The 25,179-nt window shown below is 35.8% G+C and overlaps 1 protein-coding gene across 10 annotated transcripts in view; it reads right to left on the bottom strand.

Annotated features, from left to right (window-relative positions):
- The window catches only part of LOC141451733 (cell adhesion molecule Dscam2-like), a 414,509-nt gene that overhangs the window by 18,520 nt on the left and 370,810 nt on the right, over positions 1 to 25,179 (bottom strand). For 8 of the 10 annotated variants that reach the window (XM_074123321.1, XM_074123319.1, XM_074123322.1 and 5 more), the window contains exons 4-14: positions 12,089 to 12,231; positions 11,699 to 12,004; positions 10,903 to 11,023; positions 10,345 to 10,464; positions 9,316 to 9,415; positions 7,890 to 8,130; positions 4,140 to 4,439; positions 3,780 to 4,046; positions 2,574 to 2,855; positions 1,031 to 1,150; positions 331 to 504 (exon numbers count right to left, since the gene is read on the bottom strand). In XM_074123321.1, coding sequence (XP_073979422.1) covers positions 331 to 504; positions 1,031 to 1,150; positions 2,574 to 2,855; positions 3,780 to 4,046; positions 4,140 to 4,439; positions 7,890 to 8,130; positions 9,316 to 9,415; positions 10,345 to 10,464; positions 10,903 to 11,023; positions 11,699 to 12,004; positions 12,089 to 12,231 — 2,174 coding nt within the window. Of the gene's footprint in view, positions 1 to 330; positions 505 to 1,030; positions 1,151 to 2,573; positions 2,856 to 3,779; positions 4,047 to 4,139; positions 4,440 to 7,889; positions 8,131 to 9,315; positions 9,416 to 10,344; positions 10,465 to 10,902; positions 11,024 to 11,698; positions 12,005 to 12,088; positions 12,232 to 14,402; positions 14,613 to 19,828; positions 19,987 to 25,179 lie in introns of those variants that run through there. The other 2 variants (XM_074123325.1, XM_074123326.1) reach the window with 2 other exon arrangements.

Below are 25,179 nucleotides of genomic sequence, written 5' to 3' on the forward strand. Positions count from 1 at the left end.
AAACAGGGAACATCATTTTCAATAAAAGCACTAAAGAAGCGGTACCTCTTTGTACCGTTCCAATTCAAACACTGAAAATGGTAGAACTTTTCATTTATTTGGGCACAAGTTGCCGCTACAGCTGATTATATACTGCTGAACGCAATGAAAAACTTCAGCGAGAATAAGTATATACAACATGTCTTCAGACAGTGACCGCCTTATAATGGAAAAAAAAATGAGTTTATTTCTATTAAAATATTGATAATTTAAACATATTAATAATAAATATTGCATTAAAAAATATAAACAAGTTAAAATTGCAGGTAATAAATAAAAAAGATTACTTACCATTAACAGTGAGTAAAACAGTCTTGCTCAAGTTGGTGCCTACTCCATTGTTAACGTCGCAGGTGTAGTATCCCTTGTGGGTGTGCATCACCCGGGTAATAATTAATGTTCCATTTTCGGCCAGTTCCGTGTAGCCGTCCATCTCCACAGAAGTGGCGTGAGAGCCACGGCCTTCTGTATGGTCGCAACGTTACATTCGTGGCCACCAGCAATAGCCATCCATCACCATAGAAAAAAATCTGTTAGTTTATTGTTTTTTTAAAAAAAAAGAAAAAAGACAGCATATTTTTTAAAAGGCTTAGCCATTTTTAAAAAACTCAGTCTATAAAATAAAACCATTGATCTATTTTCAATCCTACTTTTGGGGGATAACCTATTCTACAGATTCTTTCAAAAAACCAGGAGATTTTAAGGATCTTAATTTGTATATGTTAAGCATCAATGTATTAAGAGCCGGTATTATAAAGAACGCCCAGATTGTCAAAATACGCAATTTTTCTTAAATTTGTCCAACAAAAAATTAGTTTTTTTACTATGCTCCATGAAAATTGCTGAGTCCAGCGATTTCTAGCGCAATTCTATGAAAATTCGACACAAGCGTAAGGATTACTTGTGAGTATTTTAAATTTGTTGAATTTGCCAATTTAATTATGTCCATCATGCTAAGATTAGTTAATTTATTTACCAAAACTATAATCACCTTTTGATTTAGACCAAGCTATGTTAGGTGGTGGATAGCCAGAAGCTTGACAATGGAGATATACGGAATGCTGATGAAGTACTGAGGTGTCTTGGGGTTCTGTCATCCATTTCGGTCCGACTGAAAGAAATAGGCACAAATTAGTTACAACATAATTCGGTTTTCGAGTTAAAATGTAAATACCCGAATATATTCATTGATGTCTTAAATTATAAAGATAAGGACAAATTTTAAGTGGTCCCAATAGGTAAGATTTTGAACTTTAACGCAAATATTGAGAAGTAAAAAACAGAAAACAGTGTTAAACAGTTACTTAATAAAACCTTAAATGATTTGTACTTGTTCAATTAAAATATGAATTCGTAATCAATCTTTTAAAACATTAAATGTAGAGGTAGTTACTACCACTGTTACAGAAGGCGCACTAATATAGTCATATTTATCTTTTTTTTTTAGAATAGAATAAACTTTATTAACATTTTAAGTATATACATGTGTACATAAGGAGTTCCAGTAAATACTATAACCTCCAATCTATTATTACAAAATCAAATAAAAAATAAAAAGCACAAATAAATATTGAGGGGAAAAACAATTAAAAACCCTCAGCCTTGTCATATTTATCTTAGGATTGAAAATACATACGTTTTCTTTGTCTTACAAGAAATTAGAACCAAAGATAGCAGACTTATCTATTAACAAGTATGAAATCCCCTAGAAACTAAAGTATCAAGGAGTACGCTTTCTCCGCGTACTCACCTGGAGACTATACATCCATCAAAACTACACCAAAGTACTCTACTGAAATAGTTATACATTTTCATTGCATTCAAACACACCAGCACAGTACTGTTTTACGAAGACACACCTAGTGACGTACGCCGACCAGTTTGGATTACAGCTGTGCAACACACTGATGAAACGACAACAGACTTTTCAAAACATAAGTAACTGCGAATAGTAAACGCCCCAAAACACTCCAATACAAAGAGAACACACAAACACACTCACAGACCACTGTTTCTTCACTATTTACACACTAACACCAACGTTCACTATTTTACAAGCGAGTCTAAGCTTTTAAAGACGTTTTAAATGGATTACAGATTAAATTTAATCAGTAGATTTTACTGAATTGATTTATCAGAAAGAAGTTAACTGAAAATTACTTCTTTTTACACGATTACTGTTAATGTTATTTCTGAACAGAATTTTGCTTAAGGTAATTTCTCATACAACCTGAAGAATATTAATCTTTTGTTGGTTGATCTATTTAAATTTCAACACGCTTATAGTAAGTTACTGCAGTTCTTATCTCTTCTTTTATCACAATTTTTGTACACGTTATTCTTAATTAAATCAACGGAGAAGACTAGCTGTAGTTATTTTATTCGATTTGTACTGATGGTACAAACTGAGACAAGTAATACTAACAAGGGATATCACTGAAAGAAGTATAAAAATATACGTAAAACATTCTGCAGTAAAACAGAATCGAATTATTTAAAAACAAATAATTGTTACTAATAGAACAAAGACTAACCTCTAACAACAAGATTTGAAGTGAAATTCGTTTGAGCAGCCGCATTACTCGCAATACAAGTATATCTACCAGAATGTCTGCCGGCGAGGTTCCCAAATAACAAGTTGCTAACAAACTGATGATGTTGTTCTTGGAGATCTGGTTCTCTGGGGACTGGCCGGCCATCCTTCAACCAGGTCATCTGGATCGGTAGATCACCGGAGATTACTGTACAAGATACATGAGCTCGGTGTCCTTCTTGTAGATTGGATGGAAAATGAAATTCTTGAATTTCCGGTGGTTCTGTGGATTTTTAATTTTATGGTTAAAAAAAAATGACAATAATTTGGTTATTAAAAAAAAAATTATTGATTCAAGGGATAAATATTTTTGAGACATAAAAAACAAGAACTTAAATACAATTTAAGTATATTTGTTTTGAAGTTCACCATGCAGTTTCACATAGAAATTTTTAGCTTTAGAGTTTTAGAACTGTATGACTGGTGAAAAAGCGTCTATTTGTGAAAAACAAAACAAAAAATCGCACGACGTATTCAGAGGAATTTCAGAATTTTAATTTTCTGATAGCACGAAACCGTATGATCTTTGTCGTGGATATCCATCTGTAAACTCGATGCTGTTTAAAAATATACTAGGGCTGATTCAAATCAAAAATGATTTTTATGCTTGGACTCAGTAATTGTTAACGTTTTTCAATGAAGTTTAAACACAATCGCTGGCTCCAACATAAAATTGGAGTTTAAATGGTGTTAGTTGCACGAACGTGTGGAGGTTACTGTTTGCTTTAGATAACCATAATGGTGTTCTATTGTCACGGCCTTCTTGTCTTGAATTTATGTAGTATATTTTCCTAGTTATTTATTAATTTAATAATTAATTTAGGTGTGACCTCTGGCTAATTGTATCGTACCGAATATATATATTATATATATATATTATATATATATATATGTATATATAATATATACATATATAACCTACGATTACATGGATTTGAACCAGAGTTCTTTACTTCCTAAAATCCTAACATACGAAACGGACGTATCGTGTTAAGGTGCTTTGACACATAGAATGCAGAGTTCGAGATCATTAGTTACTTGCAGCTTAAGTAACTTCTGGCCCTTTTTAAATGGAACCATCTATGCCATTAGTTACAGTAAACTTGCCAATTAATTTACTACAACCAATTATAAAGTTGTTGCTTACTCATAATGTTCAAATACACGTGTCCGCTGGCTGAATGACCTTGGTGATTACTGGCGGTACAAGAATATGGCCCATCGTCTGTACCTTTAACCAGACTGTTCAAGTAAAGCGTACCATTGGAAAGTATACTGTGTTTATAATGAATCTGTCCACCTTTAAACATCCAAACGGTATTTGCCAGTGGATATCCAGCAACTGGACAATGTAGAAGAGCTGAACCGCCGTCTACTGCCGTCAGATTGGTTGGCTGACGAGGAGTTGGTGAACCTACACTTTGAAGAATATCAACAATCATTAAGAAAAAAAAAAAAGTATTATCTAAAGTATTTTACTTAAATCTTAAACAAGAGGAAAACTTACCGTAAACATTGAGCGCAGCTCTGTGTACTACACTGCCCAGATTGTTGACGGCGGTACATGCATAAAGGCCACCATTTTGTACTCTAGTGTGTGAAACATTCAAGAAACTGACTACATCACCCGTGATCGGATCTTGTTGCGAACTAATTAGATATTCACCTCGGGGTGAAAGTGGAATGTCGTCTAGACTCCAAAATATACTAGGAGGTGGGCTCCCAGTAGCCCTACATTCTAGCGAGACTATTACACCAGTCCTGACCGTTTGCTCTATGAAAGTGGATCGTAATTCTGGTGAGTACGCTGTAACAAAATAAAAAAAACAGACATTAGCATTTTTAATCTTTGGTTTCATTGCAAATTTAAGCTTGTCTTCAATCGGAAACTAATAGAAGATGACTTACAAACGAAATGAAAAAATATATTTCTTGGAGGCAATTAACCTGAGAGGTTTAATCACTGCGGAACAATTTTCCAGCTAATTGCACTCAATTACATGCCCATTTATGTAAAAATATCATTAAATCACACTCATTGCGCATTAAACATGTTACTATTAACTAGGATTAACTATTTGGTAATGAATCAAATACACATATACAGGGTGTCCCAAGCTATATGAATCACGACTTTTTCTCGGAAACTAAGATAGCTAGTAAAAAACTAAAAAATACGTGTCCCCTTAGTGAACGAGGTAACCACTGATTCGCCCCCGAGTCGATATAACACGCCCATCAAATTGCCTATCGAGAAATTTCTTCATAAAGAGATTTCCTTACATGCCTGATGGTGTTATGTATATCGACACGAAGGGCGATTCTGCCATACTGAAAAATACTATTTAAATTTTTTTTACTAATTTTTCCCCCATAGGTATTTGATAAATTATCGAATAATGCTATAAAAATTGATATCCTAAAAATATCCAAAATAAACATGTTTTCAACATTATATTTCCGGTTTCATACTTCTAATGTAATGCAGAATCAAAAACGTTAATGAAATATTTTCCTGAATCAAAATAAAGAAAAATCTAGATCATTGAATGGAAGTGATTTAGCACCATTTTATGTACTGGATAACTGTGCTTCTATTGGCGAGGGAGTGGCTTACGGTGACATACGTCATCAGCTACAGCCCACATCCCGTGCGCCAATGAGATTAGCCAATCGTTTTTGGTAATTATTTCTAGGAAAAATACTATTTAAATTTTTTTTACTAATTTTTCCCTCATAGGTATTTGATAAATTATCGAATAATGCTATAAAAATTGATATCCTAAAAATATCCAAAATAAACATGTTTTCAACATTATATTTCCGGTTTCATACTTCTAATGTAATGCAGAATCAAAAACGTTAATGAAATATTTTCCTGAAGTAAAATTAAGTAAAATCTAGATCATTGAATGGAAGTGAAAGAGCACCATTTTATGTACTGGATAACTGTGCTTCTATTGGCGAGGGAGTGGCTTACGGTGACATACGTCATCAGCTACAGCCCACATCCCGTGCGCCAATGAGATTAGCCAATCGTTTTTGGTAATTATTTCTAGGAAAAATACTATTTAAATTTTTTTTACTAATTTTTCCCCCATAGGTATTTGATAAATTATCGAATAATGCTATAAAAATTGATATCCTAAAAATATCCAAAATAAACATGTTTTCAACATTATATTTCCGGTTTCATACTTCTAATGTAATGCAGAATCAAAAACGTTAATGAAATATTTTCCTGAAGTAAAATAAAGTAAAATCTAGATCATTGAATGGAAGTGAAAGAGCACCATTTTATGTACTGGATAACTGTGCTTCTATTGGCGAGGGAGTGGCTTACGGTACCATACGTCATCAGCTACAGCCCGCCTACTACCCAAATCCCGGTTGCCAATGAGATTAGCCAATCGTTTTTGGCAATTATTTCTAGGAAAAATACTATTTAAAATTTTTTTACTAAATTTTCCCCCATAGGCTTGAATGAGCATATCTATGCATCTCTAATGGTGGAGGCCATTTCGAGCATGATCTGTAATACTAATGAGGAGTCAAATTTATGATAAAATAGTACTTTTCTTCTTATTCAATCAAAAAACCGTTATGATATCATTTTGAAATTTCTTATAAGAATCATGTTTTCATTCATAACTTCTAAAATATCGCTCACAGAAAAAAAACCGTTCGAGTAAATTTTTCTTAAAAATAATAGAGGAATCTATTTCTTAAATAAAAACCACAACTACCCTTTCGAAAAAATGAAGTTGGTGCCTGTATCTCGCTTCTGGAAGCACCGAAAAAAATTACAAATTAAATTTGGTGTATGATGTACGAGGGTCGTTTGAAAAGTCCTTGCAAAAATAAAAACTACTTAATTTTTTGGGGTAAACCTTTTTTATTTTTCAACATAGTCTCCTTTTAGGCTTATACACTTCGTACAACGCTGCTCTAGTTTGTTGATCCCTTCCGAATAATAGTATTTAGACCATTCAGACTTGGAAAAATAGCCATTCGTTTCTGCAATCACCTCCTCGTTTGAATAAAATCTTTTTCCCGCCAGCCTTTTTTTCATATTGGGGAACAAATAGTAGTCTGAGGGAGCCAAGTCTGGAGAATAGGGGGGATGTGAAACGAGTTGGAACCCTATTTCCATTAATTTTGCCACCACAACTGCTGAGGTGTGAGCTGGTGCGTTGTCGTGATGGAAAAGGACTTTTTTGTGGGCCAATCGTGGGCGTTTTTCTTGCAGCTCGGTTTTCAAACGGTCCAATAACGATGAATAATATGCACCTGTAATAGTTTTACCCTTTTCCAGATAGTCGATGAGGATTATTCCTTGCGAATCCCAAAAGACAGTCGCCATAATCTTTCCGGCTGAAGGAACGGTCTTCGCCTTTTTTGGGCAGATTCCCCCTTGGTGACCCGTTGTTTAGATTGTTCTTTGGTCTCAGGAGTGTAGTGATGTATCCATGTTTCATCCACAGTGACGAAACGAGGCTTAAAGTCCTGCGGATTCTTCTGGAACAGCTGAAAACCGTCCTTGCAACACTTCACACGATTTCGTTTTTGGTCAAGCGTGAGCAATCGCGGCACCCATCTTGCGGATAGCTTTGTCATGTCCAAATGTTGATGCAAAATATTATGTACCCGTTCATTCGAGATGCCCTCAGCACTAGCAATCTCACGCACCTTCACTCTTCTGTCATCCATCACCATATCATGGATTTTATCAATGATTTCTGGAGTAGTAACCTCAACAGGGCGTCCAGAACGTTCAGCGACACTTGTGCCCATATGGCCACTCCGAAAAACCACTTATAAACTGTTCTAATCGAAGGTGCAGAGTCACCATAATGTTTATCAAGCTTCTCTTTAGTCTCCTGAGGCGTTTTGCCTTTCATAAAGTAGTGTTTAATTAACACACGAAATTCTTTTTCGTCCATTTTTTGAAAATCACTCGACTTCCTCGATTCAAACGAATGCCAAACACAAAGAAATAGATCGATCTGGCTGAAACTTGGTGTGTGTTCTTCCAAGAGATGCTACTAACTAAACATAACCTCGATACGCGCCAGTAGTGCTATCTCTCTGACTTTGCACGAACTTTTCAAACGACCCTCGTATTGTTCACTTAATGAATAATTCTGGAACTATTCCTATTTTTGGGAAAGGATAAGTGTCTTTTTCAACTGGTGTTCTCATTTGGTACCCAATTTAGTTTCTGAGAGAAACTTTTACATATTCTTTGAATACTAACATTCTAATGTAATCTGCGCAGTTCCTTGTTCTGTTTGTAAGGGTGTTCTGGCCAAACATTGGTACATTCCACCATCCTCTTTTGACACCTCGGTTATCGACAGCACCTTACCATTCTCCAGAAATCTTATCCTCGTATCCTCATCTAAAGGATGTGTATTCTTCAACCAAGCAAGTCTGTACTGATTAGAACCTCCTTGAACTGTACAATTTAGAAATATCGAAGAACCACCATCTACTGTCTTTAAACATTAGAAAACAGAAGAAGAAGAAAAATAAATAAATTCAAGTAAATTGTTAATAATTCTTGATAAAACAAATATATAAATAAACCATTTTTTAAAAAAAAGCATTTAGTTAAAATTATTTATTTTTCCTTAAGTTTCGATGACTACATACTCTTTATCTTCATCTTTTGAAAATGTTTCGATAACACCACAGAAGATAACAATTCACAGTAAGTAATCAAACTCAGAAAAACTTAACTTTATTTCACTGTGTGAAATAATTAAGCAATAAATTATTTAATGTACAAAGGCGATTAAAAATATCTTTACCTCCAACATTATGAACACAATAACCTTCCCGTGCAAATCAAAATTGGAACTGAAAATGCAGGTTGTTTAAAAATTTAAAAGGCCTGCGGAATGTTGGGGAGAATGTGGAAACAAGATATTGAAATGCACTGTCGGAATTGGATTTTGTAGAGCAAAGCCCAAGTTTCCCTTTGATAAATATGTATCTTTTGCCAACCAGTTGTCCTCTACCTAAATTTTAGGCCTACTCTTTCGTCCATTCTCACTAGAAACTCGGACATGCGTAAACGGTTCAATTATTTCGAACTAAATGGCTCTGTAAGAAAATTAACATTTTTCGAAGTCCCAAAAAAGGTAAACTGCTATAATTGTTTTAGTACTTTGCCTACTAGATTAGATAAGACATGCTGTGCAACCTGATCACCGGGTGTTCCTGTAGATCTATTAGCAAAAAATCTCTCCTCTGTTTTCCAAGTACCAGAGGTCTCATATCGCTATTCAGTAGCTGCAATGCTATCACTTACAAATTATAAATAACTCTTTCCTTCCTAAAGTCCTGGCATAAAATGTAAAGTATTTTTATTTATTTAATACGTTTATTTATTAATCAAAAAGCATACATCTGTCCAATTACAATGCCGCAACAAACCCATGGTCAAAAATGTAAAGTAACTGGACCCATCCACTGTGAAACAGTGTTGTGAGCCTACCCTGCCTAACAGAAGGTAAAAGAAGTATACCAATAAAAGGAGAATTCAGGCAATGGAGAGTCATCTTTTTACCACCTGCAACTTTCTATTTCCTACTGACAAAACCTTTTTAGAACTCTTATGATGAACATGAAATAATGACAAATTTCGAAAATAGTTCTTAAGGAAATGAAAAACTGACCTGATGTTGAGGTCTGACAATTACCACCAGAGGTGTGTTGACGGTTAATGAAAATGTTCTACGATCTTCGCCCAGAGCGTTCGTTACTACACAGACATACCTGTGGAAGGAAGAACAATATTTAAATTTTAGAGATAATTTTTGTCCTCACAAAATGATTTAAGTTTATTTCTTTTATTCATAGCAACTTTTACAGAGGAGACAGCACTCTCACCATCACATCCTAACGCCCAACAAGCTTCACGCAATTTGCAACATAAATAATATTAATTCATACTTTAAATTCACTTACCACCAGAGCTTAACCCTGGAAAGTAAAACTCAACGCTAAAAAATCAGTATATTGACAAATACAGTGAGGTGAGATTCATGTCTTACTATACCTTATTCGTGTCTTAATCAGTGATCCATTACTTACATCTAATTCTGTACGTTATCAAAAACCGACGTTGGACCAAAGTCTAACGTAGAAGGAACATATTCAGAACAAACGATTGTTCGAATAAAAGTCAATTTTGAAAACAGAAAGCAGTACAATAAGGATGATGATAAGTATTTTTCTTTACTACCAAACTAGCAATAGATAATATTGAAACCTGTTTGCGCAAATGGCATTGAGATGTTGAGAACAGCTGAAAAATCAAATATAGCTCGACTTCAGGTGTGCAGTGGATTGTATAGACTTATATGAACGCACCATACTATGTATTAAATCTGTCTTACAAATAAAGTATGGAAGACGAAAATAACTGACCGTTATCTAGGCAACCATAACTGACTTACTGAAGTACGGCGACATATACTAAATCGCTATCTAACAACATATAATCCAGTTCATCAGCTAAGAAAGCCTTCATAGATCTCCTGCACTGGATAAAACCGGCTTAACACAAATAATTAACTCTCAAACCAATGAACAATTAACAAAAAAAAGTGCTGTTGTGAATAAGTGAAATAAATAGACATATTTTACTCAAAAGCTGCTGGATATTTCAAATAAATAGAAATAAAAGTTTAAGAAAAGCCTACCTGCCAGCATCATGTAATTGCACTCGAGCAAACTGAAGAATGGAATCTAAAGGACGAGCCATTAGCATAGTTCCACGGTTCAATTCAGTCATAACTCCACCTCGATCTTCCTTATACCACCTGGGAAAGTAATCATGATTAGATTTTAAGTTCTTCAGTAGAGGTACTTTAACAATAATAACATCAAGGTAAGAAGTTCTCAGCTTTGCGGTGTGACATACTGTGACGGTGAAATACTGTTGTTGTTTTTTTGTAAGATCAAAAGCACTTTCATCTTAGTCCACTTTTAGTTGAGAATGTTTTTAAGCATTGTTCGTTTTTTCAAAGAACAGATTCCAATCTTGAAGTGTGATCTTGGAAATGTGTGTAAGATATCCATCTACGGCTGACATAACCTCTTCATTTGACTTCAACGTTTTTCAGTCGTACATTTCTTTAAATTAAAAGCCAAAGGGTGTACAAATCTGGTGTTCCAAAAATTCAACGCTATCTCTGTGCATGGCCGAGAACTATTTACCTTTCCCTAGCTTTCCTTTAGTCTAAACATTATAGAAATACCTGTACGAAGGTGGTGGTAATCCTTGGGCTCTGCATATTAAATCTGCAGGTTGTCCAACTGTTGCTTGAACAGTACTTGGACTGGAATGTTCTATACGCGGACTTGAACTTCTTCCACCTTCTATAAATGATGTTGAAAACATTAATAAAAGTGAAACAAAGGCAATTTACAAAAAGATTTAAATAGGAATTCAGGAAAATGAATCTGAAGTTCCGCCAACGAAATAGTAGACATGAGTGCAAAGGAAAACTGCCGACAACAGTAAAATGGAAGAACTACCAATACAAGATCCAAGATTACAAAGTAAGCCTTGCCGTAATGGCAGGCAAAGAAAACGTTACCTTGGTTACCAAGGTTAATTAATCAGGTTTCGAGTAAAAGAGTCGTTACAACAATAAGAAGGTTATGATTTAGCTCATATCTGTTTAAGATCAATAAAAGATCTTCACCTCTATGTACAATATAAAAATAAACAGAGGTGCCATACGGTACGTAGACATTGCCTTCTCCAGTCGTGCAACTTTTCAATCCGGGACAGAGACTCAACTAAAAAATACAGCAAGAAGTCTATGTACTGCCACCATGAGGCTATAAAATGGAGAGTACTTCCTATGTAGTAATAGGCTTAAAATGAGTAGATGTAAATGCAGATTAGCGCATAGATGTTAAAATTTAGATTATATGTGAGTGATCACAGATATGAGTAAATGACGATGGCTGGGTTGGTGAAAAGCCGATGTTCACAAAACACAACCAAAGAAAATGGGAATATAACCCACAAAAATTGTTCTTTACCTGTAATAGACAACTTTCCAGGTGAGCTGAGCCTTTTCTTGCCCGTGGTTGGTTGCAGTGTTTGACAATAGAAAGCAGCATCTGAGTCGGCTCGGTTCAGCGAGTTAACATGTAATGCACCATTACTTGTTAATAAATATTTATGCCCTTGAGTGAGTATTCTTCTTTCTGCGCCAGGTTCTTGGCGCAACCAATTTACTACTTGTACTCTGGCGCCACCACCCTGAACTACACATCTGGCAACGCCAACATTACCTTCTAAAGTATAATCACTTTGAACGGATACTTGATATTCAGTCAATATTTCTGTAAAAAGATTAAATACACACACATATAGAATTGTAAATACCGAATAAAACTAAATTAAAATGCAGGTCTACTGCAACAAACCTGGTCTTAGTTTACATTCTCTTGAAACCACCTTGCCAACCGGATTGCTAGCTAAACAGCGGTACGTCGTTGTGTGAACCTCATCGGCCATACGTTCTACTGGAAACGGCGGCAAGTAGAGGCTTCCATTGGACAGGATCTCCCTGTAACAAATGTTGGATTATATTAATTAATTTTGTGTAATCGTAGGTCCTAAACCGTTCAATAAAAAAAATATATACATAAAAATTGATTCAGGAAGCGGAGAGTAAACTTGAAGTGTGTTACCTTTAATCACATCAAGTATTAGTAGTACATCGAAGGTGTATAGTGAGGTAGCTACATCGTGGTGTAGAAGTTTATATGTATGTATTACCAGTGGGAAATCGATAGTCAAAAATTTAATCTAAACATATGCAATGCTACTACTCAAGTCTTTGAAACGATAATTAATAAGTTTGTTAGTCAAACTATACAAAGATAAATACCATAAATCTAAGCAGTATCTGGTAACATGTTTATACACACTTACATACGTAAAAACTGGATTTACCCAAAGTTTCCCTCTGGTAAACCATCCTTTATGTAACTTAGCACAAACTATTTACAAAGATAACACCATCAAATTATCTTTACCAAGAAATAATATTTGGCGAGAAGTATAATTCCAACTCTAAGCTACACTTTCCAAACTAAACATTTTAGCAACGGCAATCTCAACTGTGGGCCTAGAAATGTTAAAATGATGAACTAAAGACTCGAGCTGAAGGAACTACAACAGAGAGCTTGGCGGAAATCACACTTGAGAACGAAAACCGCCAGCCCTAATCACTCGCCCAAACTTGAATCTGTAACGCTAGTTGTGCAACTATTAGAGTTTACCATATCCGTAAGCAAACTGCAGTTCAAAGGTCACATACTTCGCATTCGGAAAAATCAACATAATCGTGTACAGAAATAACTGAAAGTGTAAAAGAGCACAATATACAGAGCTTTACCGTTGGAAACCTGGACTTTGATATCTGCGAAGGAATTAGGGCTTAAAGAGAGAGAGGAAAGCGTTGTGCACGATTCTTAGAAGGATCCAGAAAAGGGAAATCTTAAATGAAGACTTATAAAAACTTACTTCATATACCAGATCTCATGTTGGACATCAAATAGAATAGATTATGGTGCTGGCCATTCATCCATAATGGAATTTTAAAAACATTGTTCCAGGATAGTGCAATAATCCACAGAATAGCAAACGATTTCGATGAAGAGCGCATGCCCTGATTGCAGAACTGAAAGTAGATCTGGGGCCGAGTGGGATTAGACCCTCTTGTTTTTCCAGTAAGGAAGCCTTCCCGGTATCTGGTTGAGAAGAATGGCATCTCAAGCTAGCCAACTGGCCTTGACTTTTTACAAAGAACTTTGGACTTAGAATACAAAGTAACTGTGTTGATATTCACTTAACTCAAGTGCTTCTGTGCAGTTAGACACAAGGAGGAGGGCAAAGTAACCCTCACAAAAACTCGTTGATTTGTTTCTTTGCAATCGTTTACGATGTAAAACCTGTGCCATTTCGTGAACATGCGAAAGCTCAAAACGACTTGTGAGGAATAAAAATGGACCTACCAATAAGGAGAGTCAATCAAGAACCACGACCTCCAACCAAGCCTCTTTCGGCTGAAATAGCAGAACTGATACGACCTAATCTAAATTTTCTCCTTTCAGATGGCCGTGCAGATAACAAGGTTATTATTTCATAACGTTATATTAAACTCACTTTGGTTTTAAGAATACAGCTAAAGTTCGTGGAAGCTTATTAAATCAAATTAATTAAGCTTCTTCAAATCCTATTAGAAACAACGACACTCTTATCGCAGACTCATATAAAGAGATCTTTAATTAAGAATACAAGCTTCCCATTGAGGCACATTAAATTAACTTCTGACCTAAATAAATATTTTATCAACGTAATCTTCTGCCCTGATTCTTTCATGTTAACAGCACATGATTGTTTTATGTTTTCGCAAAGCCAGCTAAATTAGGTGTGTATCAAAAATGAATCAATATATGGAAAGGACGTTTGGTTCTGACATCAGCACTTTCCACCAACTTATAGAACACCCTATCTACTTTTTCGAGTACTTTCATCTTTTCACTGGTAGTAATGTGTTCTTCACACTGATTGCCATCCATAAATAATTACCAATTTTAGGATGATGACGCATGCTAACAACTCATTAGGCCTCTCTCAGCCCTGGAGTATCTCCTAAGGGAGACTATCTTTATGCTTTATGCTTCACATTTCACGAGATTCATTCATTAAAAATTATTAATCAAATATTACCTGGCCAGCTAGAGATAGAATTCTTAACCTATGGCTTACGCTTCCACACTTAAAGCTGACCTAAAACTGTTATTTTGTTTTTTGTTTCACACTTTTTGATGCTTAAAACAGTAACGAATAATAATGTAATTTTCAACGCTCATGCAATTTTACTATGTAATTGATATAATTTATCATTAATTAGCCTTAAATACTGTTATAACTAGGCTCTGTAAGCACAATTAAAACAGTGTCTGATTGCATTGTCCGCCGTAGAAAAGCGCCACTTTCAACCTGAGAGGAATTCAAATATTTGCGTAGGGTGCCCTCTACGCTGTTTTTAATAGATTACACATCTCAGATGGCAGTTACAGAAAGATGTACAAGCATTAAACGATTTTTATGCGAAATAAATGTGCTCTTCACAAAGCGTTTTCGAACGTTTGTACAGAAAAAAAAATAACTGTTAACTAAATATAAGTTGCATTAATAAAAACTAATTATAATTTTAAAAATAATTGCCTTTTTCTTAAATGTTCAACCTTCCATCTTCCGTATTTCCATAAACCAGTTGCTGAAGAAAGACACCTGAAAAGGTGTCCGAAGCGAGGAATATTTTAAAAAAAAATTAGGTCTTATAAGGCAACCAACCATTGCTTTTTTTTTTATGTTAACAACAGCCAGACATCCAACTTATTCGTTTAAATCTTTAAAGAAAATGATGTAAAGGAATATCAAAAAGAAAGTAAAGAAAAGTGGAGCCAGGGTACAACCTGAGTTTGTTTTTTTTCAAAATGGGGGGGCATTACAAAATGTTCTTGTGAGGAAGGGAATTTTAAAAAGACCAATATTATATTTTCGAAACGAGAAAATCTAGCTGTTTTTCCCCATATTTTCTTCCTCCTTCGCTCTTTCTCTCTATTTACATTCACTGATTTTCTTTTTACCTATATAAGCTTTATTTGTCCACAAGGAGCGTTTATGTTTTCTGTTTCTGACAACTAGAGGGTACATGTTTGCTACCTTCGAGTTATATTTACAGTATAAATAAAATAAAAAATATTTAGACACCCGGTCGCTTACGTTGAAGACAGTTTAAACAACGAACATTACCTTTAAATATTATTTATTTATTATGGGTATTTAAGTAAGTATAGTACCAAGAGATTTTGGCGTATTTCACTTATTTTCTTTTACGAAACATTAAAGGAAATAAAACTGGGAAAACTCTTGTGTTTGTGCATTATTTCCCCTAGTATGTATAGATATACATAAAAATAAAATTATGTTGGGTAGCAAGATGTGGTAAGCAGGTTTTTTTGTACCTAAATAATGACTGCAGGCGTGTTTTTTTTAAAGAAGAGAGTATAACCCTTAGTGAAGGTAACAATAAATCACCTACATCTTAAATTTCCCTTTTTTAGTTAATAAAAATAAAATGTATATAAGACCAGTTTTTTTACGGTTATTTATTTGAGGGCAGCCAAGAAGAGGGATAAGATTTGCCCATTAGTATTCATGACTCCTGTCTGGCGGCGCCACCAGATTAACCACCTAGTCTCTTACTCCCCTGGTCCCAAGCCCCTGGGTAAAAAAAAAGGAGTGATTCTGACAAAAGATAAGAGGCTGCAAAGGAGAGAGAAGAAAATATAAACTTTATAACACAGTTTTATGAGTTGAAATGGAGGCTGGAGGAAAAAGGAAAAAAAAGAAAAAAAAAGAAAAATCAAAAAGAAATCCAGAGAAAGTTGAATGAAAAAAAAAGATTGTCTTTTTTCTGCTTTTTCTCTCCACAGAAGCGGAGATACTGTCTTCTTGCAGATTTTTAATGTTGGGTATTTACACAAACAAATTTTTAGTTCCTATTTATTCCGCCAAAAATGACCATTTTGAACCACTGAATGGATGTCCTTTAAGGCAGATGTGCTTCTAATACGAAGACCTGGGTTGAAAAAAACAGGAAACTATCTGCTTTACAGGCTTACAGTATCACACTGTACTCGTCTTTGTGTATCTAAAAGAGAAGCACTTTTTTCTGTTCCCAGACTGTACTTGGACAGCATCCTCCTAAATTTCCGGACCTTATAATTAAAGCAAAGTTTTACGGCCTAGAAGTAGCGAACAAAGAAAGAATGATAAATCTTGTCTGCACTTAGTAACAACTAAAAAAAAAAAAAAAAACATGAACGTGGAAAATGCGCAGAGTGTGCAAAAAAATGGGTCTATTTTCTCTTTCATGCTAATGGCCACCTACGGATCATCTACTTTCCATTTTCTTTTGTTTTTCCCGGGCATGAAAAGTGGTCTTTTCTTTGGATGCTAGCCTTTCTTATAATTTTACTCCTTGCCTAATGTTTTCTGTAGTTCCATCGCCCTGTATGACCGTGTATTCACCGATCCTTTAAGTGCCTCTACAAATTTCTTTTCTTTTTTTTTACCAAGAGTTCATTTTAAACAGGAACAGGAAATTTAGAAAGCTGGCCCGGTTTTTAGGTCAATGCTACCAACCTTCTTGTGGCCAAGAATCTTACATTACTCTGTTTTTCTGAGAGACATTGTAGTTTCTCCACAAGACCGCAATCTATTTAGTTATTTATAAGTAAAAAAAAAAAAACAGTTTAGCTACTTATTTACGGCCATTTTGCAGCCAGCGATGAGGCTATTCTGTCCCATAATCCAGAGCCTACAATGGCAATCCGTTCCGTCCATGTAATATTTATGAGCACAAAATGTGTAACTAAAATTAAAAAATAAAATAAAAAAGAAGCTGAAATAAAACCAGAACTTGACAGACTTTTAATCTTCAAAGCTTGAGACGGATGAAGAGGTTGTCAGACGGAGTGCAGAGTTAATATTCCCAGTCTTTGTATTTTTCCTTCTGCAACCCCTCAGAAGACAGCGCGCTGAGACAATGTGTACGTTAGTAATAAACAGAGAAGACCTAGTTTCATACCAGAGCGTTCGGTTAGATGAACCTCAAAAGACAATGAAATGCAGGTGTAACAAAACAAACAACAAATAACAAAAGACCACAGACTGAGGTTGACAAAGAAACTGATGAAAAAGTATTAAAAAAAAGAGAAGGTTGTATCACTTCGGAAGGGAGAAATACCTTCTTTGTATTATTGCTCTAGAAACGTTGAAGAAGTACGATAGAACCTAGGCCTTTGGGAAGAGATCGCTCCCTGCCTGGAAGTAAGTATTCCTGAAATAGAAAATGGGAGACTTTTCACCTCTTTCAGAGCATACTATAACAAAAGCTACAAACAGAAAAATCCTACCAACATACAGCAGGTATCCTGCAGGCGATATGTATTGTATTCATACCCAGCAGAACAGCCCACCATGCCGCAGTCTACCCAGTGCGCAGTGCTGCAAGAAGCTGCTGTTCGGAGGCCCAGCCAGTATCTAATCCCCCCTCTCATCCTTGTCCTCTTGATTTCGTTCTCGTTCCAAGTTCACTTATGTATCTGACTCCCTAATACCAATATTCAAAAACATTCCACGTGTGTATTACTACAATCGCGTTTACAGTCTTATCCAGAAGAAAATTCAGAAAAATATTTCCCGTTTTATTTTGATAAAACTAAATCTGTTTTTCAAATAGATTAAAAAAGTGCTGCCTTTGCCAGCAACCCTTCTTAAACATTTTTTTCACGAGAAAATGTGTTACCAAAATAACTTTTTAGACTAAAATCGCATTTCAATCGTAATGCCGAAACAAATTCTTCCTAAACTGCGCCTCACCTGGAAGATCAGTGAAAATAATTGATTTATAGGTTACAATAAAAGAACAAAGAGGAATTACATTTGATGTCTTTTCAAAATTAAGGGGACCAGGCTCTTTGGGAAGTACTAAAATGAGAAAGGAGAGTCAAAGATAACCACAATCCCTGCAACTAGATATCGTTCCTCCAGCGCTCCAGGGAGGTTATATCCCTCTACAACATCAGGTAACCATGCATCATCTGAGGTGGAGAGCCGGCTGATTGGAATAACCACTCCCAGATGTCTGCACCCTTCCCAAGGTTTCAGTTAGTTCGGAAAAGCTATATATTCCGGGCGGGCTTTTGGTGTCTCAGAAACTCCGTTCACAACACAGTCCATATCCCATACTTCGGCATGGAGTATTTGACACCTTGGACACTTACGTATATAATACTATTTAACTCGGTTGCACTTACCCAGAACGTTGTGGGTGACAAAGCATTTTGGGCTGTTTTTGGTGTCAGGTTTGATCTCTGAAGAAGTTGCTAAAGCGTTGCTCTTAATACATTGCTAAAGTATTGCTTAATTCTTAGTCCAAGTCAGAACTAATGGTAACCTTCTGTATCTTTCTTTTCTTCCACTTCCGTTCCTGCCATCTATTTCCGGCCATTTCTCTTCACTCATCCTCCTCATGGTGTTAGTTTCTTCCTCATTATCTTCCCTACCATTTTCTGCTCAATTCCCATCATTCTCACCTCGTCATTCTTTATCATTTACCCATACTACAGTGATATTCTATTTAAAGCCATCCCTAATACTTCGATCTTCTTTCGTACCTCTTCAACAGTGCCTTGATGTTCATTCTCAATCGAATAAAAGCTACTAAACTTTTGCAGAAAATGTTTTATAAATTAGTTTTAACAATCATTTTCCAATAATTTGTTCATAAAGTTTATTTTAAGAGCAATAATAAAATGTTACTACTATTCGGTTGAAATGTTCAACAACTATAATCAAACGACTTGACAAACATCTTTCAGCCATATTAAGCGGCTAGGTCATTGTTTAGTGGCTTAACTTTCAGAGAGAGCCCTCTGTTTCCCTTTTGTTACACTATACACTAGTAATTCTGTTTAGTTTGGCATTGTTTTAAGTGAGATGAAGTTAGTTTTGCTGCCGTCTGGTGGTTAATGTACTTCAACTACTGTATAGCACACCATTATAAACTATTCTACTGAGCAACAGGTCTCGCCCACCGCAAACTATTTATTGTTCTCCTAATCACCGCGTGTATATATTTTGTTCACTTAACTATTCTGCAAATTGTATTTTCGTAGATATGTATAGTGATGAGAGAAAAAAAAAAATCTATGGCTTGTTATCTTGGTAGGTTCAAAATACTGGACTCAAGTCAATTATTTTTAAGACTCACAAGCTGCTATCACGTTATAAATAAGGATTCTCAACCGTGCAATGTAATCATCTTCGAACTATTAGGGCAGAAAAATAGTTTTGCAATGGATTTCTGGAGTTCCAGAAAACAAGTAAGCTGGAAAACTAGTCCTGCAGGTTCCATTAAAGTTACAGAGTATCTTCTTCTTACCAACTGAATGAAAACTGAAAGAGTAACATTCTTTTTTTGTTGCAGGAAACACTGAGAAAGTCAAACCTGATCCAATACCCGGGGGTTCATCTCATTGTTACTTTAAGAAGCTGCAGCAATTAATCGAAATACGTACCTGAATCAGAGGTCCAGAAAATTGATTATCTATCTTCTGCTCGGTGGAAATGAAGTTCGTTTTTCACTTTTAATGTGTACTTCTTTGAACACTAGGAAGGTTAAACTGTTTGTGCTAGGAAAAATGAGGTCATAACAGGCTAAGAGGTTACCTATGGCGCAAGCAGGTTAATAGCGGTTTTTTTTTTCTCGTCATGCTTTAAATTATCGTTTCAATAATCAATTTTGTTTTTAGGATTTTCTTAGCTGAAATTCAATTACTGTTTTTTATATGGATTAACTGATAAATGGATGGATTACTGTTAAGTTACAATCACCAACAAAACCTCCCGTTTTTTGTTTTTTTATTTTTTGGAGGGGGGAAATATCAATGTCATCATTAAAAATAAATTAAATATCACATATGAATATGGAAATTAAGAACAGAAGTGACAGTGTGGTGATATTACGTAATACCAACAAAAAAAGTATATACCCCTGTTAATGTAAGAGAAGGATTCAGCAGGCCTAATGGTAACACTGGCAAAGATAGATAGAGGGACATTTTTTGTTTATTTATTTTTTCTTTTTTAATGAAGTTGGCAGGAGTGTAATAAAAGTAAATGCGGGGACAAGAATGGGTATGGGATTTTCCCTAGAGAAGGGATGAAGGAGAAGTGACAACAAAGTGTTCGCTCTTGTTAAATGAGAGCTTATAACGGAGTATTGCTGTCGTAAATATAGGGCTCTTTGTATATATGAGTATGTGTGCATATATAACACGTTCATAATGCCTGAACTCACAAACACATATACCGTGTGGCGGGAGTGATTAAAAAAAGAGAGAGAATTTAATGAATGGGAGTCCATATTACATCACCAGAAGTGTTTGTGTGTACACCGTACAGGAAATGAACGTATGCAAAATTGGAAACGTCACACAAAGAGTTCCACGATGGAAGGAAGTACGTGAAAATTCTAATTATAAACTTTTATTCAAATTAAAATGATATTGTTACCGAGAGAGACGCGCAGGTTTTTTTTTACGAAAAAAATATTTTTAATACAAAATTAAATTACGCCATTTTCTATGAACGTTCAATTCTAGGATTAACGATTTAAAGTCTTCCGTTTCATGAAAATTGTCGCCATTAGATTTTGACCAAAAGAAATCCACCGGAAGTGCGACTTTTTCCCTGAAACTTTCAAACCACCAAGTTTTAGAATGTTTCTTGTTATTTTAAATAAATGAGAAGATGCAAAAAAAAAAAGAAAAGAAAAACAAGGACAGTTTGCTTGCTAGCTGCATCGCACAATACATGTGACAGACACAATTATGGCTGAAATGAAGTGGAAGCCCACCACAGTTCTGTACAAAAAGATCCAGCAAAATAGCTATTTATCTCAGTCTACTTTAGTTGGTTGGTCTGCCTGTGTCTGTCTGTCTGACAGTACAAATGTAATCGTATTTTATGTGTTTATAATCTGGTTAAATCTCTGCTCATTAAAGTTTGTTTATTTATAAAGTGGGGGGCAGCTTTTCGTCCTTAATTTTCTCTCTAGTTCCGTTTCCTTTTAAACTTTAAATTCTAGAAATTTATTACCTCAAAGTAGATTCACTACGTGACTTAATTATTACTTACGTAAGCTGCACCACAAAAAGGGGGTTTGTTATTGTTTTTTTACTTTATTTTTTTTAAGTTCTTGTTCTAAATACACACAATTAAGTTATAGAATAGAATAGAATAGAAAAGAAATTTATTATTCTGGGACAATTGTCCTCTAAGAATAAATACAGGTACAAATAGAGGCCTTAATAGTTTAGAAAATAAATAAATAAATAAGTATTTACAAAAAGTGAAAATAAAAATAACAGCAGCAATTAAGGAAATAAATTAAAACAATTAGAATTTCGGAGGAAGCTGGATAGAAAGGAGATAACTGAATAGACGGGGTTTAAAGATGGATAGGGAAGGAGCATGGCGGACAGATGATGGCAAGGAGTTCCAGAGAGAGGTAGCACTTAATAGGAAGGATTTGTCAAAGGATGAGGATGAGAGGGAATATAGAGATCGGATGAGCGAGATCTAGTATTACGGGAACGGATGGAGGATTTAATCTTAAGGAGTTGAAAAATATAGGAAGGCCTTTGAGACTGGATGACTTGAAAAAGGAAAGAAGCCAAAAAATATTGGCGGCGATAGACTGGAAAAAGCCACTTCAACTCATCCACTTATGTTGCACTCCTGTATTATTTATTGAATTACATACTTACCAGTACTGGAAACTTTTTGGGATTTTACGTTAAATAGAGGATGGTGCACAAATAAACTCTATAAACAGATTTCTCAGTTTTTCTTTTCGAACTCAGGGACCGCAAAGGGAGTATATCCGGTACAATGACAATAGAAACTGCACGACGGGAAACCAACCTTTTTTCCCGCCAGAGAAATGAGAATGTGCAAATGATTGGTACAGCAACCATCCACCTCATAACCATAGCGTTGTTATTGTATTATTATGATTATCTAAAACCCAGTCTAGTAAAGTTATAGAGTAATAACAGTAGATGCAGTTATTGTTATATAGTGGGGCAATTTTACGGGGCAGCCTCAACGGAAGTAGGGGAAAGAAATAAAAAAAGAGGTACGAAATGTTATAAAAGAGTTGATGAGGAGATTGGGAGGTGACATTGTGGATAGGGAGAGTGTGTGGGGGCCTTCCTGTCTGACAGCGTTCGCAGCAACAAAACACAGTTCAGTGTTACCAACCCGCATGGCAGTTTCAACGTATTCAGTATTGCCAAACCCGGGCTGTTATTCTGTTTCTAGCAGCAGCACGCGATATCACGCAACTAGCTTACTGTTTTGGTGAGAAGGGGGGGAACAGAGGATCCTGGGGCTGTGGTAGTGTGGTGTAACCTAAGCTGAGCCCTACAAATACACACTCACACAACCATCAAAAGCTATATAGCTCTGTGCGTTCAGCATCACGTAGTCGCCTAGCTCGATCACGTAAACCACTCTCCCACTCTTTACACGAACCCAATGGACACATACTCCTCCACTACTTCAGTTCGCCATGGTCGCTCAGTCATCACCAATCCACTTCATCTATCCTGGTGGTATGTTTCACCCGACCAATCGTGCCCGTTCCTCTCTCTTGCTCTATCTTTGGTTTACCACATCCCTTCCTTTTTTTTCTGCCCCTTTTTCCTAACCATACTCCTTCTATATACATTGGGCAGCAGTTGATGGTCGACACACAGAACATGTGAGCTTAGTACTTTTTAGTGGTCGATATGAGGATTCCTAGTGTCATGGTTTTTGTTCACTTAGAGTACTGAATAAACCGTACAGATGTATTTATATTCAGGAGCTCTCTCAAATTTATACAGGCCCTTTGTTCCTGAAGAAGATACAGAAATGTGTTGTTGGTAAGGAATTGTCAATTGCCACCTTCCGCACCATGAAGGAAATACAATTACATATTAGAACGTTACTTTACTTTTTTCTAGATATTACCATCAAGATTTTCCTGCAACTTGGCTGCTGCTTGACTTAACTATTGTATTTAGAGATAAAACTATCAGTATTATGACACTGCAGCCCTGTAGAAAAGCTATTGGAACTTTTGCTAGGTCCCAAAAAACAGAGTCTACAAATTATCCAGCAGAAGATGTTACAGTATAATCAGGGATGCAAATTTCTGTTATACAGTCTCAGGACAATGATGTAAAGAATGGTAAGATAACATAAGTACAACAACCTGCCGCAGCTCGAGCTACATCCACCTGCTTAAAGCCAAGCTAAAAAGGGGAGAAGTGCCATGTTGGCAGATGGAAAAGAACCATAGACGAAGGCCGCAGACCCTTTTAAGGAAGTTCCCTCAGAACAGGATTTCATCCGGGCGCCATGGTAGCCGAGCGGTTAAGAGGCGAGACCTGCAAAGCTAATATGTATTGTGGTACTGGGTTCGATTCCCGGTCTTAGGCCTTGGATTTTATTTAATGGTTAATAAAAGAAATTTACAGTAAAGTATGTTTGCTAGTCGCCTCCGTCCACGACACCTAATTTGATAGTAGGACGTGTAAAGCTCGCCTGTCAAAACAGGCATTACTTTACTTTCTTTACTTAGAACAGGATTTCATCGCCGCTTAAGGCTGATAGACGGCACCAAGATTTCCAGCACTCTGCTTTAAAAAAATCCATGAGAAAGCCAGCGATAAAAAAAAGACTAGCGTCAGATATTTTCATTTTTGGCCTCTGGTAGCCCCAGGTAGCCTCAATTTTCAAAAGTTACCCCCTCTTAAAATCATAATGAAAAAGTAAAAACTGATCTGATAGTGAAAATAGGCCGACCAAGTTAATTTACAGCTTGGAGGTTATAGCGAACAGCTGTTGACAGTGGGCAGCCATATTAGCTCCTCAGCCTCCATGATGTACAAATACCATATGGCAGTAATGGCCGCCCAAACTGGAGAAAATTTATAGAATTTATGGCAATACAGTTGTTAAAAATTATTACTAAAAATGTAATGAAAGCGCTGAAATCAAATCAGTTAATTTGGTGTAAAATTTGTAGTATTTATCCTTTCTATCCTTGTTTCTGGTAATTAGAGAAAGTAATGGTTAGGAATTTATGAGTAATTCTGGAATAATTATTTCGTAGGCCTATATTAAAAATATGAAATCATTGCCCAGGATTGTGCCATAACGAAACCCACAGATACTATAAATATCCAGGCTGGATATGAATTAAATTAATGCGAAAATTTGGTACTTTAATACAGGATACCCGGGTGTGCGAACGATGCAGTAGCAGAGCGTCCCAAAACCATTGCAATCTAAACCGGAAATGGACTAAAATTATTTGTTTTAAAAAAGCGCATTACTTTAAATAAAATTGAATATATTTAAAAATTTATTTTTAGCGTGATTTACCCTTTTTCTCCTTGTTTCTAAGGGACCCTTAACCCTAACCCTAGGCTTTGCCACCTTCCAGGGTTGAGCTCCAGTAATCCCATCCAACCTCCTTTCCCTTACTGTTAATTTGTTCAGTTTACATCCTTCGCAGCATAAGAGACACAACCGTATCTCCTATTTTTTTTGCACCTCCTTATACTCCACTTCCTCCTTCGGGACAACCTGAGACCCTCCATTCTCAATAAGTGCCCAACTTCTTGTAGACAATTCGGTCATTCAGTTTTAATTGTTTTGGATTTTTTTGTTTTGTTTAAACTGTCAGTTGTCTGTAGCTCTGGTGGTTCTGTAGGAGATTACAGGATCAGGATAAAGGTAGATCCTAGTATTGTAAGTAGGAGAACGCTTTCAGTTCCAACAGGAATATCGATACTGTATACTGGGAAGAGGG

Source organism: Rhodnius prolixus, unplaced genomic scaffold (genome assembly GCF_049639745.1).
Source record: "Rhodnius prolixus isolate KJV_2025 unplaced genomic scaffold, Rpr scaffold_14, whole genome shotgun sequence".
Taxonomy (NCBI): domain Eukaryota; kingdom Metazoa; phylum Arthropoda; class Insecta; order Hemiptera; family Reduviidae; genus Rhodnius; species Rhodnius prolixus.